This window comes from Convolutriloba macropyga, chromosome 4 (genome assembly GCF_964194025.1).
Source record: "Convolutriloba macropyga chromosome 4, txConMacr16.3, whole genome shotgun sequence".
In the NCBI taxonomy this organism is placed as follows: Eukaryota; Metazoa; Xenacoelomorpha; order Acoela; family Convolutidae; genus Convolutriloba; species Convolutriloba macropyga.
The window spans coordinates 46,852,691-46,870,819 of NC_134471.1; the positions used below are offsets into that span (position 1 = coordinate 46,852,691).

General features: G+C 38.6%; 1 protein-coding gene across 1 annotated transcript in view; it reads left to right on the forward strand.

The window, feature by feature from the left end:
- LOC142337706 (centrosomal protein of 290 kDa-like) overlaps window positions 1-17,912 on the forward strand; it is a 270,490-nt gene extending 252,578 nt beyond the window's left edge. The window contains exons 37-42 of the mRNA XM_075387155.1: window positions 7,241-7,460; window positions 10,459-10,650; window positions 10,957-11,034; window positions 12,810-12,977; window positions 13,188-13,394; window positions 17,715-17,912. Of these exons, the coding sequence (XP_075243270.1) occupies window positions 7,241-7,460; window positions 10,459-10,650; window positions 10,957-11,034; window positions 12,810-12,977; window positions 13,188-13,394; window positions 17,715-17,807 (958 nt within the window). The 3' untranslated portion in view covers window positions 17,808-17,912. The remainder of the gene's footprint in view (window positions 1-7,240; window positions 7,461-10,458; window positions 10,651-10,956; window positions 11,035-12,809; window positions 12,978-13,187; window positions 13,395-17,714) is intronic.
- Window positions 17,913-18,129: the final 217 nt, after the last annotated feature.

The following is an 18,129-nucleotide window of genomic DNA, read 5'->3' on the forward strand; positions in this document are numbered from 1 at the left end:
CAACAATTCAGGAATTTAGAAAGCGATTCTATTACCCAGGTTTCACCGAACATTTCATTAATTTCATCAAAAACTGCCTTACTTGAATAGAGTACCAAAAATCCATATCACCCCTAAGTTGCAACCAGTCAGTTCACTACAATCATACCCAGGAGATATGCTCCAAATTGATTTAGTAGGCCCCCTAAAGTCATCGCAATATAAGTATGTTTTGAGTGGAATAGATGTATTTACAAAGTACCTATTCGCAGTTCCGTTAACCAATGGATATGCTGATACAGTGGCCCGGGAATTAGTAAAGGTGTTCTTTCAACATAGTTACATTCCTCAAACAATACTTAGTGACTTAGGAACAATTTTTACTTCAGAATTAATGTCAGAATTAGCAAGTTTACTAGAAGTTAAGTTAAAACACGCCTCACTAAAGCACCCTCAGACCATTGGAGCAGTAGAACGATCTCACGGACCACTGAAAGCAGTTCCAAACTTATTTGATGAAAATAGCAGTTCAGACGAAAACCTAGCTGACCTGAACCTAGACGCTGCACAAATAGCTAGAATACCGGTTGATCCGTTAATTACTGACGAAATCAGACAGCAAGAACCAGAAGTTCGTGTTCCTCTAGTATCATCCTCATCAGATGAGGAAATGTTTTCTCCACTCCAGCAACCTCAGCCAGCAATAGTACCATTAGACGTTGAGTCCCCTCCAGAAACACGCGAAGAACAATTTGCGTTAACTGAGAGAAAATTAAGAGCTCGACCTATCACCCTAAACGACAACCAGAGAAAAGCGCCTTCGAATCACCTGATTATCAACAGAAGAAAAATGTACAAGGATTTAAAATAAGTAGACAAATATGGTTGCATGATGAAGATAGATCAAACCCTTACCTAACCAACCAAGTTAGAAGATCAGGCAGTCCAAAACCGAAAAAAGCACGTGCCAGATTGGAACAAGATGAAAAACGGGAAGCAATAAAAGCATCAGCACAAGCATCAAAACAATCAAATACACCAAGTAGAGACAAAATTGTATCAAGTTAGAGCTAGTATAGCAACATATTCAGGGAAAAAGCCCAGCAGTTCAGCAAACAAAGCAGTAACCAGATCTCAAACAAAAAACTCTTTACCGGGCCCTTCAAATCAAAAGTTTTTAGTCAAAACACTTTAGTCAAGAAATAAATGCAACATATCTAAGTTCACCAACAGATATCTTATACTCTCCACACTCTTTTGCACACTGTATATCAGCAGACCTTGCAATGGCAAAGGGATTAGCCAGACAAGTCAACAGTTGGTACCCAACAGCCCCAAGTGCAATCAGACTTAGATATCCACCAGATATTGGCTCAGTGTTAATCTACTTTGGCCCCATTTCCGAACGTTATATCTTCAGTCTGGTCACCAAATTGAGATACTACCACAAACCCACATACGAATCTGTATTAGCAAGTCTCTATGAACTCAGAGAAATAGTAATAGATGCAGGAATTTCACACTTAAGGCTTCCAAAACTCGCCAGTGGCTATGATAAATTAGATTTTAACATCATTTTTGAGCTTATATGTCAAGTCTTCGACCCTCTACCCTTAACCATCTACATCCACTAGCATGTGCAGACCCAGTACAGTCTAGCAGTACCCTCTATTTGACCCAAAAGCCCAAAAAGCCGGAGCAACTTAGCCCTAAAGCCCAAAAATTGCCCCAAATTCGAAAAATGTCGACCTCAAATCCTAGTTATTTTGATGTATCTCGAGAAATACTTGTCCAAACCTGGATTAACCTATTGTTCTGAAAAGCCCTCATCCAGTAGAAGCGATTTCAGCTATAATTGACCCCTATCGACCCGTTCTAGGCACAAAAAACCTAGCCTAAAATTGACCCTTTCAAAAATCCTAGGTTCACCTCAGAAAACAGTCCTAAAATTGTGAAAAATGCCCCGATCATTCCAAATTTTTGCGCTTCTGCATTTTTCAAGCCGAGGAACCGACATGCAAATTTTGAAGCGGTTTGAAGAACTTTAAAAATCGAGTGACGCTGGAGCCCCTGAATTTTGACACTTTTCGAATCCGAACGAATTCAATCATAACTCCTACAAAAATCAATTAAAGTCGAGTTATGACAAAAATACCGAACCCTACCAAAGTGCGTTAAAATTGATTAAAATGTAGTGTAAATTATACCCCATAAATACGCCAAAAACTGTCCCAAATGCCTCTAGCAGCCACTCCCAGCTGCCACCCGCATGGTACAATCTCAAACAGCCATAAAAACCCAATATTTTCAAGTATATGTTGAAAAATGACGAAAAAACGAAAATTGCGCTTCTGCTTCAATCCACCGCTTCAACAATTATGTCATTTTATTTCCCACCTGACCCGATTAAAGCCACCTATACTCCCTGCAACCCTAGTGCAACCCCCCACTAGCCTTCTAGTACCATAAAAACTCATCCCAGCTCATCCCAGTATCAACCATGAAGACTTAAACCCAAATAAGCTCTGAAATTGCCACAAATTTGTCAGAAAAAATTCAGTTATTTCCCACTCGTCAAAATTATTATCTTCTGACAGCAAGTAATTAACCACACGATCAGCACCTCCACACCTATATCTCTCAGAATATGCTCTCCCAGCCCCCTAGTGCCAATACAAGCTGAGAAAAGACTGCCAAAATAACGAAAATCACAAGAAATCGAGTGTAATTTCTGAAAAAAGTGATCGAAAATGCATCTTAATACCCGAATATGCCCAATTTTATTGTTCATTCAGTTAGCCCTACTCATAAGCAGTCCAACCATAGCTATATCAATCACTTTGAGCCTCATAGCCTCAAGTTTTTCTTAGCCTCATAACCAATAACCTATCCCCTATCTGAGCCTTTTCAAAAACCCAGTTTCACTACAGCAAAAACGTTATAACTCGTGAAAAAATAGTTAAAACCACCCAATTTTTTGCGCTGCAGAGTTTTTTGAGCCGATGAAGCGATTCACCAATTTTGAGCTCAATCGAAGCATTTTAAAAATTGAGTGACGCTGGGGCCCTCAATTTTGGATACTTTTTGAAAATTTACGGACATGTTCATAAAATCCAAAATATTGATCGAAAACCCGATATTATTAGCTTAAATCATTCGTATGCTCAAACTCTACACGCTCATATTAAAAATAATGAAAATTGTTAAGTAAAATGTTGAAATAATAGCAAAAAACTGAAGCCTACCAAACTCTTCTCAAATTAGTCAAGATAGAACCAGTTTTAGACCAGAAAAATAGTACCAAATAGCCGACTTATGAGCCCATGTTTAATATTCAGTCTCCCCAGTAGCTTTCCAAGCCCAATAAATCCATAAAGTCATACAGAAATTCAAAAATGTCGACAAAAGTAAAAAAAAAATCGAAATCTGCACATCTTTGACCAAATTTAGTCCAAAATTCTAATGTGAAAAACTGCAGCAATAGCTGCCACCAACATAGTACTCACTAGTATGACCCCCAGTTACCGTCAAAAGTCAATCATCTCCAACCTATGTCAACTTATGCACCAAACATGACGCACCTCAAGTAAAAATCTAGCAAATTCTACGAACTGGAACAAAACACATGTTAATCACTTCCAAAGCTACCAAAATGCTACCCCTGAGCCACAGATATCAGTACTAACAGTTAGCACCTGATTTAGGCCACTAGAGAATCACCAGACCAACACATGTCTTGAAAAAGCTCGAATAGTGGAAAAATCACGCCTGGAAATTAGCATTTAGGACTCAAAAATCAATGTTCTGACCCAATAGATAAATTCAAACCCTATAATTCAGTAATATACATTAGTACCAATCATAGACAGTACCATTTTAACCATTCAATACCGATAATGTATGAACAGTGACCACTTATTCAGCCCGAAATTTCATAATTCAGAAATAGCCAGGTTCAGATTACGAAAATAGTCATAACTTTGCGAAAAATGCTCAAATTGCGCCAAATTTTTGCGCTGCAGCGTTTTTTGAGCCAATGATTCGATCCGCCAATTTCGAGCCCGATTGGAGCAATTGAAAAATTGAGTGACGCTGGGGCCCCCGAATTTTCGCACTTTTCGTTTTCTCAAACATGAATAAAAAAGTTGACCAAAAAGTGTTCCAAAACCTGAATTTATAGCATAGTTGTTCCCCAACAATGTCTACCGAGTGGGCCAAGCCAACAAATTTGCCCAAAGTTCAATAAAAATTGAAAAATTCACATATATGTACCACTAGTCCTTATGCGGAAAAATGACCTATTTTACGAAAAAATTACATTTGAAAGATAGTACCAAATACTCTCCCAAACCAGTTCATATCAAACACAGCTGTTGCTAACAACTAGGGCAAGTGTCTAGATCCCTTAGAACCAGTTTATCACCAGTAATTCACAAGTAAAGTTAAGTTAATGCTCAAAAATGAAAAAAGTCATTATATCACCATTCTTGCACTCTCACAAATATGTCATTATATAGCTACACACTGTCACAGAAACATTATCACATGCTCACATACACCCCAGCATTTAGTTCCACCAGTAAAAACCAAGCATAATTGTTGCATTCGAAAGATATCTCTGAAAAACTTGCCCATAACTGAAAGTACATTACATGATAATCAAAACAATTGCACTGAAACTAGTTAATTTCCATCGGCGCACCCTTCTCACTCAGCAAATTAATGCACTAACTGTTAATACACACTCCAAACAACGCTGAAAAGCCATAACAATCAGTCACTACTATCACTGACATCTACTTATTAGTTAAACACTCACTAACTGTCCCATTTTCCCTTATTTACTCCCCGAAAAACTCAAAAAAACATGTAAACACTGCAAAATTCGACCCCCCCAACCACTATCCTCGTAAACATACACCCATCATGCAACCGAACATCTATACTGACACACCATAAATCACCATATTTAGTAGTAATATCAATAAACACACACATCGACACACATGATACAGAAGTAGAGTACACCTGAAACAAATAAACACCACATAAACAAGTGCCAAATTGAGAAAACTAGACCCAGAAGCCTGAATCCAGCAGACAAACGAACAAAAGGAACCACCATAACATGTCATAACAGCAATAGTTGGTCACAAAACCAAAAATTTTGCAAAAGTTTCACAATATCGAGTTCCATTTGAATATCTGACCACTGCGGGAAACTTTCAGACCAACTTTCAGAGAAGAAAACATATTGCTGTCCATGAACTGCACTTACAGCACCAGAGGTTTCCGTTCATTTCATACTCGAGAGGCAGACAAATTGCCAAAGCTAGTGAAAGACAATGGAAAGGGAAACTGAAGAGCTCGTGCAAGAAGTGATGAAAATTTCTTTTTCCTCGACATTTTTCCTTTCTCCCCGAACAGGACCTCAAGCGTCCAAATGAAGGACAATAAAGGAAAGAAGCTTCTGTTCTTGATCAGAGTGAGCAGCCTGACATAAAACATATCATCCAGCAAAGATAGAGTGATGTAACTACCATGCATCGATACATTGCACTAATCCATAACGGCTTCACGGAAAGCCAAAAGGCGGAAAAGTATTGCACGATTAACATGCATCACTGTAGTTCCTACTCTCAACGACAGCTTTACGAATGACAACCAACTGGACAAAACAATTGACGGCCAGAAGAGAAAAACTTCAGACTTCTCCGCAAGAGACATAAGTTTTGTTCATAGGGAGAGCAATCTTCAAGTTTTTCTTCAACTCTTTAACTGTCCAACTAAAAGCGCATCTTCAATTTGAAACAGACAAACTTGATACAGAAGACGAACAAATTACCACAGAAGACAGCGCTTTAACTCGAGAGGAAAGTGTATTTTGAGTTCTTGAAAGTCTTAAATAGTTCGACAAGTATTAAACTTTCAATTGATTAAGCATCCTTCATTCATTAAGTTCGCCTCCTAAGTGCTTTATATACCCAAACTAGTGCTTCAATCCCAGAAAATAACCAGTGCTTTAAACCATTCATACAGCCAGTACATTTCTTCTATATCATTCTAAGTTTAGAGCCTTTATTCAGCAAAATAACCATGATTAATTTCAGTGCTAATCTTAATGCGTTCTCTTTTCCCTAACTCTATCTTATGTTCTCCTTCTTTATTCAGCATTAGGGAATTCTCAACCCTCAAATGTTCCTTCAAATCCTTTAATCTTGTCTTAACCCTCTTTTTTAACCTTTATCTTATTTTGTCTTAACTTAAACTTTATTTCTTTTACATTCTTTAAATGTCTTTAACTTTAATGCTTTCGTTCCAAACACTTTTCTAAGAAAACATAAATTGGGTGGCTCCAACAAAAATATGTGTGTATCCTCATACTCGTGCATATTATATGTTTTATAGAAAAATTGTAAAACTCAGTTCTTTCTCAAAAATTTTCATGAAGTCCGGTAGTGTCACGCCCCTATTTCGTCCCTCATAGTTACATGATGATATTCCTTAAATTATCCATAAATAATTGCTATAATATTCATTTAGTTTCAAGGGCATATATAGCCAGTATTTTCATCTAGGCTTGTAACCCCTAATTTGTTTATGTTTATGAAAAACAACCGCAGGTTGACAGTTTATTGATAAACATATCAAGTGCCTAAAAGCCTCAATATGTACTTTTTGAGTTTCTTGAAGATAAATTCGCATAATTAGTAAATGACTTCATGAGAAACTATATACTTGGTGAAGTAATTATTCTGAGAAAGTAGGTGCTAATACGGAACTTGTACAAGGACCAATACAACTCATGGCACAGCCCTGTGGAACTTACGACCACCAGAACACCGGAGAACCAGCCTGACAATCAGTTGATTGACATCTTTGAAAACTTGATATAACTTGCGAACTTCTTGCTAATAATTATTGATTATTTCTTTGCTGTAATAATTAAAGATTAAACTGGAAATTCTCTTGAAAACTTCTAAGTTTGACAGACTTTATTAGAGTAGAAATTGCAACAAACAAAACCCTAAAAAACCAAGGAAAAGAAGTGGATATATCATGCATCCGAACCGCTCAGTAAAAGGCTGGTACTAGCTAATTACATTAAAAATGTATCCGCTGAAAATCGCACTGTGAAACATCAAAATAAGTTCTTGAAAATGACAATAATTATTCCAAGTTATCTCTCAAATTTACCTCAATAACACCGTATATTCATAACTCTAAAAATCAGTGCGTATCAATAGGGAATGTTTTGCAGAGCTGACAAGGAAAGAGTGTCTCGCACCCTTGCCAGAGAGGCCAAAGACTCTGGCATAACATCAGCAACCCAGAAGCAGATGCTGGACTCACTAGAGGCTACTAGGAAACAGAATCTGGAGTTGCATGATGAAGTGGCCTATTTGAAGAGACAGGCTCTTTTGGGGAAGGACGGGGCCATGGAGGAAATGCAATTGAGAAATAGACTGCTTCAACAGAAGGTAACTGGCTTTTGTATTCCTGCATTGAGGGGATAGCTTGGCTAATTGGAATTTCATCATTTTCAGTACCGAAGACTCGTGTTTCATAATATTTTTAGCAGTCATTCTGCATTTGAGTAATTAATTGCTCCCAAACGAAGTTTGTAGCAATTATATCAGCCATTTTCGTCTTTTTAATGCAATTTGTCATAATGCCGACTTTCGTCTATAGTTTTTTGCACCTCCCTTTCGTCCACCCCATCCAACGCACTCTAGCCCACCCGCCCCCCCCGCCAACCACTCGCTAGTCGCTTTAGAGCTATTCGACCGACGTTAATCGGTTATGTTTTCTGCATTTGAAAATTGTTGCACGTGCGTCGGCGTCGTTATGCTGCGCAAAATCGGTCAACATTTATTTGTTGTCCAAATTTATTTTTATAGGTGCGAAGCTGTAAGCTGAGCGTAGCTATATTGCGGTGCTCTTGGTTTTTTTACAATTCAAAGAATTTGAATTGTATTGGGGCGCTGTCTTTTTTTTTAAGATCTGTTCACACATTTTCATGATTTTTGAGGTCAAATTGGAGTAGTGATTTTGGTCACGCCGAAACAGGAAATGGAGCGAAAAAGCGAGTGGTTTTGCAGCGTGAATTTTTTTCGCTCTAATTTTAAAGTAGAGTGAGAAGACGGTGTTTGAACAAAAATTCGGTTTCTCAGTTGTGGTTTTTTGTTCACATGCGGCAATTTCACTCTGATTTTTACTGTTTTTTCGATTTTGTGGATAGGATTTTTTTCTAAATGGTTTTCCCAATCAATTCACAGCTCATTCTAGGCCTAGTTTTTTCGTTTGAATTAAATTTTCATTTCTCGCTAGTGGTTTTTTGTTCACATGCGGCATTTTGACATTGATTTTCTGTTTATTTCTTATTTTTTTGTTCTGATTTTTTTTAAAAATGGTTTTCTCAATTCTTTCATAGTCTATTCGAGGTCTAGTTTTTCTGTTTAGTCAATGAAAATTCTTTGAATTGTACGTCAGGACTTGTCCTGCTATGTTTTTTTGTTTCGTCGTCTGACGCTTCATTTTCGTTTTACATTTGTTCTAGAACATTCTGTCTCGTCACTACTTAAATGGCTTTTTCGCGCTTGATTTCACGCTTTCTGCGTGACCTAAATTGCGGTTATTCAGAAACAGAATCTGTTCCTAAAACAAAGTTGATTGTAAGAAAACAGATTGTATGGTCCGACAGCCGAGTGGTCAAGGCGACTGGCTGTTAATCCGGAGATCGCCGGTTCGAGACGCGACAGGGAAATTTTTTTTGCACCCAAAAACAACCTCCTTTGAAATAAACTTGTAAGTTTTATAGGCGGCGGCGATAACTATTATCAACTCACTTCTGTATCTTTTTCCATCTGTATTTTACGGCACGCAAGTCTATTTCGCAGCTATTCCGGCAATCTGCCGGCTATGTTTAAAAAATTAAGTTTAAGTTAAAAGCTTGATAATAATCTTTTTTAACCCTCTCATCCCCACATCGAGGCTCATAATTTCCATGATCTTATCCACACTGAACGTAGAGGATTTCGCAGAACAAGTTTCATTCGCAGAACAAGTTCTGATGAAAAAGTGTTCATGAGGAGCTGATGCACATAATGGAAACGTCATCACAATTTCTGAACAAAAATTTCCATCAAGTTTTGCGCACTTATCAACGTTAACTTTATGCCACAGAACAGTAAATTATGAATTTCTGGACAAGATGGCAATATTACGAGGCCTGATCGCGTTAAAAAATCACAAAGTCATCATAAAATATACCTGATTGTATATGAAAATGAAGGAACTGTTTCCACTCTCAAATATACGTTCAGTTCACCATATGAGAATAGAAATGTTCCGGAAAAAATGGAAGAAAAGTTGAACTGACTTTTTTGCGCGCGCGAATTGCGCAAAATCAAGTAGGTCACACTCTAAAGACTTCAAAATCCTCATTGAGAGTAATAATTAATAATTATTGTGGTTTCTGCGTAATTGCAGTGGAACAGCATTAGGCCTACTGTAGCCTCTTCTCAGCTGCCCTTTTTCTCATTATTCCCCACATTTCAGGCTGATCTTTTTATGAGCAGCATTGCTTTTTTTGTGACTATAGCCACTTTTTTGCGTCTGAAACTTTCACGTGGTATCATCATTGCAGCCAGCATTGGCCAGGCTATGGTCAACCTGAAGCTATGGTTAAGTAAGAGCTCATCCTCTCACAGACAGCTTCACGGAGTCAGGGGATTGAACTCACAATCATTGGCGTGTGAACCACACACCTTACCCCTCGGCTATCACGCCACTGGTGTGACTAATTGATTGTGCAACGGAAAGCTTCGCTTTTTTAATTCAGTCTTACAGACAATATACTCAAACGCGATAGCAACAAATGCACTTTTTGCAAAAATGATACGAGAGAGAAACATCAAAAGTGCAGCTAAACATCTGACAGAGACTGGTTTTACTGGATGGCTAAAAATTTCAGATATAGTAAAAAGGAAAACAATCATATTATTTTTGCAATAAAGGCGTCCAAAATTGTCACTCATAAATAGTGAAATTTTGGATAATTCTGTGCGTTCATCGAAAATGCGTTCAAAGAAGCCTTTGATGAATGCATTTAAGATAATTTCAGATTCTTATTGACAGCTATCAAGAGAAGTCCAAATTGTGTGTGCTTGTGATTGCGTACTTGGGGCGGATTTTGCAAGTTTAATGGATTATTAAGAACTTGGACCAGAATATGGATATTATCCCGAATCTAGTAAAAGTAACCTAATAGTCTGAGACGAGAACCCCGAAGCGGTTCGGGATATTAGGTCAGAATTTCGAAGTAACTTCTGTGGAGTCACGTAACCATGTTTAAAACACAAAACGCGCACGTTTTAAAATGACGCTGGTCAACTTCTGGTTACGTAGGAACTTCTGGCATTTTATGTGAACGTGCGTGTTTAATTTTTTTGGAGCAAACGTTGCCTATTTTTGAAGGTAGACGAGCTGCAAGAGGAATTGACGTTGAGGACACCTAGGAAGGAAGGATCGGCTGGATTGCAAGATGCATATGCCAGACTGGCAGAGAGGGAGGAGGCACTCCAAGAGTCCAATCTTCAACTGGCACAGGAGAACATTGAGCTCAAATTCCAGGCAGAACAGGCCAAGGTTGAGATACCCAAATTGATGGTTAGTTCAGTATCTTCAGTTACTTCAGTATCTGATGCTGAATATACTTTACAACTATATTTCCACTGGTTATTTGACGGATAAATTCAAGATTTTTAGGTCAATAAGCTACACAGTCTCATGCTATTTGTACATTGTGTCGGAACAAAATTGATTATTACTGGAAGTTGTTTTCTAATGAATTAAATGCTATGTTCTATATCTCATTTATGGAGGAGGCATAGGTTGTTTGGGGGCTCAACTAATTCTCGTACAAAACTTGTAAAAATTATTTTTTTGTGTTTTCTTGTAGAAATATGTTTTCAGAGTAAGATTGGTGATCTGCAGCAACAGATAGAGGCACTCAACTCTGAGTTGTATGACAAGCCAGTGAAAGAGAGAAAGGTTAGAACACACTTTCATAGATGCTATCTCCTGAGTAAAATTGCAGCATAATCACTATAACCCGTATATTTGGCACTACAGCAGTCGAATTACTAACTGAAAGATGTGAATTCTTCTCATCGGCTCCGAAACGTGGGCACAGAAATAAAATTTGGCAATTTACTTATCAAGCATTCAGCTTTTGATTGGCTGATAAATGTGGAAAATGAAAAATATTGCACGTATTAAAATTTCATGAAATCACTCCTTGCTACCACCGCTCTACTCATCAGGTGGCTTTATATAGACCAAAAAGTTGGCTTAAAGACCATAATAAGGTTACCTTGCGAACCGAAGGCAATGTGTAAAGTTGAGTGACAGCTCCTCCAATTTAGAAAACGTAACAAGCGGGGTAGCACGGGGATCCCTGCTTGGTCCCCTACTTTTCATCACTTATGCCAATGATCTGCCCAAAATAATACTCCAATGTGAACTTTTTCGTTACGGCGATGATTTTGAACTGGTTTCATCTGATCTTGGCAAATTAGAGCTAGCCCTGAACAGAATTGATAATTGGGGTACAGTCAATAAAATTACTCTTGACGCAAAAAGGGTACCTCCCGCTGATTAAAAACTGCCTTTGTGATCTGCTAAAAGATTAATGAGATCAGTGAAATTGTAACGAACAGATCTTGGAATATTCATGTCCACTAAATTTTCTTGTAAAGCACATGCAGTTAGGTGGTGCTTGAAAGCTGGAAGGCCTTCTATTTTCTCGAAAGATACCAATCAATGGTATCGAATATGAAAACGAAACTCAATGCATATGTTGGGTACGTGGTCGCTATTATCAGCTATGCGTTGCAAGTGTGGTTTTCGAGTAAAATCGAAACAAAAGAGGTTGGGCCAATTTTAAAGAGCGACCTCTTAAATATTAGGCAATTGGGACTCTTGCTACAAGAGAAGGTTAGCCGTTACAACGGCTTCCTTTATCAATGTATTTCGAACGCTCTGCACGATCTGCTGCTGCTAATATCCCTAATAAAGGACTATGACAACATCAATTTGCCAATGCTGGAATGCATTGAGGACTCGAGGAAAAACAACAAGGCAAAATGAACGCCTAATTGCAATTCTGAAAACCCGCACAAAAAATGCGGATGAGAAGTTTTTGGAACCGATCACTTCAGTTACTAAATCTAATTAAAAATCTCAATATAGAAATTGAACTCATATACAAAATTTATCTAAACTGTACTTGGAATATTTCTAAAATTAATACTCAGACTTCAATTCCTATTCGCGGTCTTTTCTGTGCAATTGTGGGAATTGCCAGCCTGTTCAAAAGATCAGCTCAGCCGTCAAATGTGTGGTGCAAACCCACGAGCCTGATGCTCGAAAGTCCAAAATACTACTACAAGCATAGCACCAATCAATAACTTAGCAAAAACCCCGTATTTGAAAAAAAACTAAAAAATCGCACAAATTTTTACAATAAAATAAAAGAAATCTAGCAAAGTGAAACTACCAGTAAGTCATCTAGAACTAGGAGATGTGACATTACCTCTACATTCTGGTTGTTTTACCTCATATTTCACCTATGTTGCTTCATTTTCCTCCATATTTGATTGAGAATAGGTTGAATTGTGGTCGTTGTGTTGGGCAACATTGTTGATATTCGAAGTGCGGTAATGTAGAATATGTGTTAATGACTAAAATTAGTTTGGATTGGAAGAGGTACAGATGGTCTTGTGCATATGTTCTCAGAGTGCAAGTATGCAAATGTTGTTGTGTAGGTTATAGGGACAACAGGGAAAACAGTGGCAGAGTTGGAGAAGACAATTGGACTGATGAAGAAAGTGATGGAAAAGACACAAGCAGAGAATGAAAAACTCAAGCGATCACCAGCTGTCATGCAATCGACACATGTCGAACAGCTCCAGAACGAAAACAAAACACTCAAGGTCATAATTTCAATCGAACAAGATAGAACATAGAAGTTGGAAAAGGGCATTTAGGGAAAGACAAAAGTCGCAATTATAACATAGGTAACTTTATGGAAGAATGTATTAATTATAAGTGAATGTGGGCTGAGAAATGGCCATGATGATTAATGGTGTTGAATGAGAGAACATGTTAAGCAGCATTCATTAACAAGCTGCCCCTGATTACAGGATGAGCTCTCTGAGTGTAGGAAAGCAGTGGAGACGGACATGGCCTCTAGATACGATAGTCTGCAAGTGGGCACAGCCAAAGTGGCAGCAGAGAACGAGAGACTGTTGATTGAGATCCAGAGGGAGAGAGAGGAGAGTGAGACTGAGAGAGGAAGAGTCAGAGAAGTCTCACTCAAGAATGAGGAACTGCACAGAGAGATAGAACAGGTAAAAAAAAACAAATACATGTCCATCAGTAACTTTTTTATACGAGTTTCTAATAGATTCTATTAATGCGACATGAGTACGATTTACGACACCATGTTTGGCATAGTTTTAGCTTGATTGTCCTTGGCTCAAAGTTCTGCCTTACTAAAGAGGAATCTTCTACTATATTGCGCAGCTTATTGTGGCGTATACCATACTGAGCATTAATGGAGCATTAATGGATATACCATACTGAGATAGCATTAATGGAAGATATCACAGAACTGTCAATTGTAACTTTTTTTGAACAGAAATCCATTAAAATACTACCGTATATTTTACAAGTTCATTTTAATGAAAAATACGCGTTTTCAATTTTGAATATTATTAATTGCTCTCGAACTAAATTTGTAGTAATTATATTAGTGCTGCGGTCTTTTTTGTATGCGATTTTTCGCTTGACCGATTTTCAGCTGACCCTTTTCATTTTTCGTCCTCAAAAACGGGATTAACTGGTGACGCCCGGAGGGCAGTAAGTTCTCTTAGAGCCTTTCGGCGAACTGGAATCTAAGTGTGCGCATCACCCACCCCCCCCCCCCCCCACCACACCACACACACACATCAACCCCATCCCCGCGCCTCCACATCGTTCCACGCACTTCAGCCCTCTCCCCCCCCCCCCCGGGTGAGCCCCGCCTCCCTCACCTCATGCCCCTTCAATTAAACTAACGCTAGCCTAAACGGTAGCTAGCTACAGCTACTGACGAAGCAGACCGCTTGCCAGTCGTTAAACAGCAATTCGCCCGACGTTAGTTGGTTATCTTAATTGGTCTTTTTCTATCTTTTCCGTTTGTGCCTCACAGCGTAGTGGGCGCATATTATTTGCACGACCCCGACGCACTTGCCAAATTGTTACACAATGAGTTACTATGGCGCGTGCTCTGTACCGTGGGGGAGCAGAACGTACTGTGGGCGGCACTAACGGAAAATATCCCTTTTTATGCAAAACTTGCGCGTGACCGTTTTTGCACTTTTGTTCTGGAACAATATTTGTCTTCTCAAGTGGCTTTTGCACGCTTGTTCTTCATTTTAAGCGATCTCAATTGCTATCCCTCTGAGGTAAAGTTTGTTACTAAATTAAAAGTTACTGTGAGATTTCAAAAGACAAGGCACTGATATTTGAGTTGTTAATGCCTAGATAATTTTTTTTGATGAGTGAAAACAAAATCATCCAAGGGAGGGATCCCAGCCCCCACCTCCGGAGTTCGACCTTTCTGTCGAACTCCGGAGGTGGGGGGGGGGGGGCTGGGATCCCTCCCTTGGATGATTTTGTTTGCACTCATCAAAAAAATTATCTAGGCTGCAGCCCCTGAATTAAATGGCCCCGCCTGTCGTTCGAGCGCATTGTCTCCCGACACACAAGCAGTTCCCAACCCCCCACCCCCACCACAAACAATCCACCGAATTTTTGATCTGCAGGCATCAATTTACCGTGCAATATCAATTTACAGGAAATATGTGGTTTGGAGGATGCCCCCTCCTCACTTATGCCCCATCCACCAACCTTTTGACTACTCGCCCAGTAGTTACTACATAAAGTAACCCATCGCCAGCTGTTTGATATAAATTCGTCGACGTTCGTTTTAAACCAGTTTTGAAGTTATATATAGTACTTGATGTATCGGAATTGCTGATAAGGTGTTAATAGATTTTGTAGCGACTTTTTGAATATTAGGGGTTAAATCAATCTGTAGACATTAAATCCAAAATTATCCAAAAATGAAGACAATGTTTTATCCAAATTATTTAGTAAATTTTGTCTATTTGTCAATTTGTTTATCTCCAAAACCCAGCTCAAAGTTTTGAATTATTTTGTTGTGAACCTAGGAAGATAATCGAAAATTTGTCAGTCTGCAATAGTGCGTCAAATATTAAATCAGCAAATTTGAGATCACAAGTGCTTTGAAAATTTTACTGAAAAAATAATTTAAATGGTGCCGTGGTTTAGAATTAAATCGGTCTAGCAGCGAATTAAGTATTCTTTTGGTCTATAGCATTTTTTGTTAACATTTGAAACCACTTAATGATAACAAGGAAGTATCCCTTGTTAGGCTGCTTTTGGAACTTATTACATGAAGCTTGAGAGCAGCTTACGATTTGTTAGCGTATAGTGGCCCTAAAATCCCAGGTTATTTTCATTAGATTTCTTTTATTTGAACAGATTTTGAGCCCTACTATATTGCGCAGCTTATTGTGGCGTATACCATACTGAGCATTAATGGAGCATTAATGGATATACCATACTGGGGTAGTATTAATGGAAGATATCACAGAACTGTCAATGGTTACTTTTTTGAACAGAAATCCAATAAAATACTACCGTATATTTTACAAGTTCATTTTAATTAAAAACTACGCGTTTTCAATTTTGAATATTATTAATTGCTCTCGAACTAAATTTGTAGTAATTATATTAGTGCTGCGGTCTTTTTTGTTTGCAATTTTTCGCTTGACCGATTTTCATCTGACCCTTTTCACTTTTAGTCCTCAAAAACGGGATTAAATGGTGACGCCCGGAGGGCAGTAAGTTCTTTTAGAGCCTTTCGGCGAACTGGAATCTAAGTGTGCGCATCACCCACACCCCCCTTCACCACACCACACACACACACACACATCAACCCCATCCCCGCGCCTCCACATCGTTCCACGCACTTTAGCCCTCGCCCCCCCCCCCCCCCCCCGGGTGAGCCCCCGCCTCCCTCACCTCATGCCCCTTCAATTAAGCGAACGCTAGCCTAAACGGTAGCTAGCTACAGCTACTGACGAAGCAGACCGCTTGCCAGTCGTTCAACAGCAATTCGCCCGACGCTAGTTGGTTATATTGGTTATGTTAGTTGGTCTTTTTATTTCTTTCCGTTTGTGCCTCACAGCGTAGTGGGCGCATATTATTTGCACGACCCCGACGCATTTGCCAAATTGTTACACAATGAGTTACTAAGGCGCGTGCTCTGTACCTTGGGGGAGCAGAACGTACTGTGGGCGGCACTAACGGAAAATATCCCTTTTTATGCAAAATTTTTGCGTGACAGTTTTTGCAGTTTTGTTCTGGAACATTATTTGTCTTCTCAAGTGGCTTTTGCACGCTTGTTCTTCATTTTTAAGCGATCTCAATTGCTCTCCCTCCGAAGTAAAGTTTGTTACTAAATTAAAAGTGACTGTGAGATATGAAATTACAAGGCACTGATAGTTGAGTGGTTAATGTCTAGATAATTTTTTTCGATGAGTGCAAACAAAGGGGTGCTGGGATCCCTCCCTTGGATGATTTTGTTTGCACTCATCAAAAAATTTATCTAGGCTACAGCCCCTGAATTAAATGGCCCCGCCTGTCGTTCGAGCGCATTGTCTCCCGACACACAAGCAGTTCCCAACCCCCCCCCCCCCCCCCACCACAATCAACAATACACCCAATTTTTGCTCTGCAGGCATCAATTTACCGTGCAATATCAATTTACAGGAAATATGTGGTTTGGATGCCCCCTCCTCACTTATGCCCCATCCACCAACCTTTTTGACTACTCGCCCAGTAGTTACTACATAAAGTAACCCATCGCCAGCTGTTTGATATAAATTCGTCGACGTTCGTTTTAAACCAGTTTTGAAGTTATATATAGTACTTGATGTATCGGAATTGCTGATAAGGTGTTAATAGATTTTGTAGCGACTTTTTGAATATTAGGGGTTAAATCAATCTGTAGACATTAAATCCAAAATTATCCAAAAATGAAGACAATGTTTTATCCAAATTATTTAGTAAATTTTGTCTATTTGTCAATTTGTTTATCTCCAAAACCCAGCTCAAAGTTTTGAATTATTTTGTTGTGAACCTAGGAAGATAATCGAAAATTTGTCAGTCTGCAATAGTGCGTCAAATATTAAATCAGCAAATTTGAGATCACAAGTGCTTTGAAAATTTTACTGAAAAAATAATTTAAATGGTGCCGTGGTTTAGAATTAAATCGGTCTAGCAGCGAATTATATATTGTTTTGGTCTATAGCATTTTTGATAACATTTGAAACCACTTAATGAGAACAAGGTGGCTGCTTTTGGAACTTATTACATGTAGCTTGAGAGCAGCTTACGATTTGTTAGCGTATAATGGCCCTAAAATCCCAGGTTTTTTTGGTTAGATTTCTTTTATTTGAACAGATTTTGACCCCCGATACTTCTTCAATACGAAGTCCAAATGAATTCTGCCCACAAATATTGAAGTCGATTTGAGAACAATAATTAGTAAATTATTCTCAGCATGGGCTATTTATCAAATGTGGTTGTAATTTCAGATGCAAGAAGCCATGAGAAAACTTCGAAGACGAGACTTTTTAGACCAATCAATGGGAGCCACAGGAGGAAAAACTTCGGGTAGTAGAAGATGAACTGACTGATTAATATAGTTTATTTCACTTGTATCTATGTCACTGCTGTACATAATGATTGTAGAGTAATGTAAATATTATGTTTGAATTGATTGTTTCCATGGAGGTTTTTTCAGTACTCGCAAAGTCCTAAGCGAAGTTATAAACAATTTCAAGGCAGGACAAAAGGGGAGTTTGAACTATACTGGAAAGTTTTATAAATAGAGGCTGTTGAAGACAGGCATGATTAGAAAACAAGTTGGCGACTGCTGTCTCGAGAGTCGATACAGAAAAGGGCGTAGAAGACAAAAAAGCTGGAGACTGTACTTATCCCTTGTTTTCA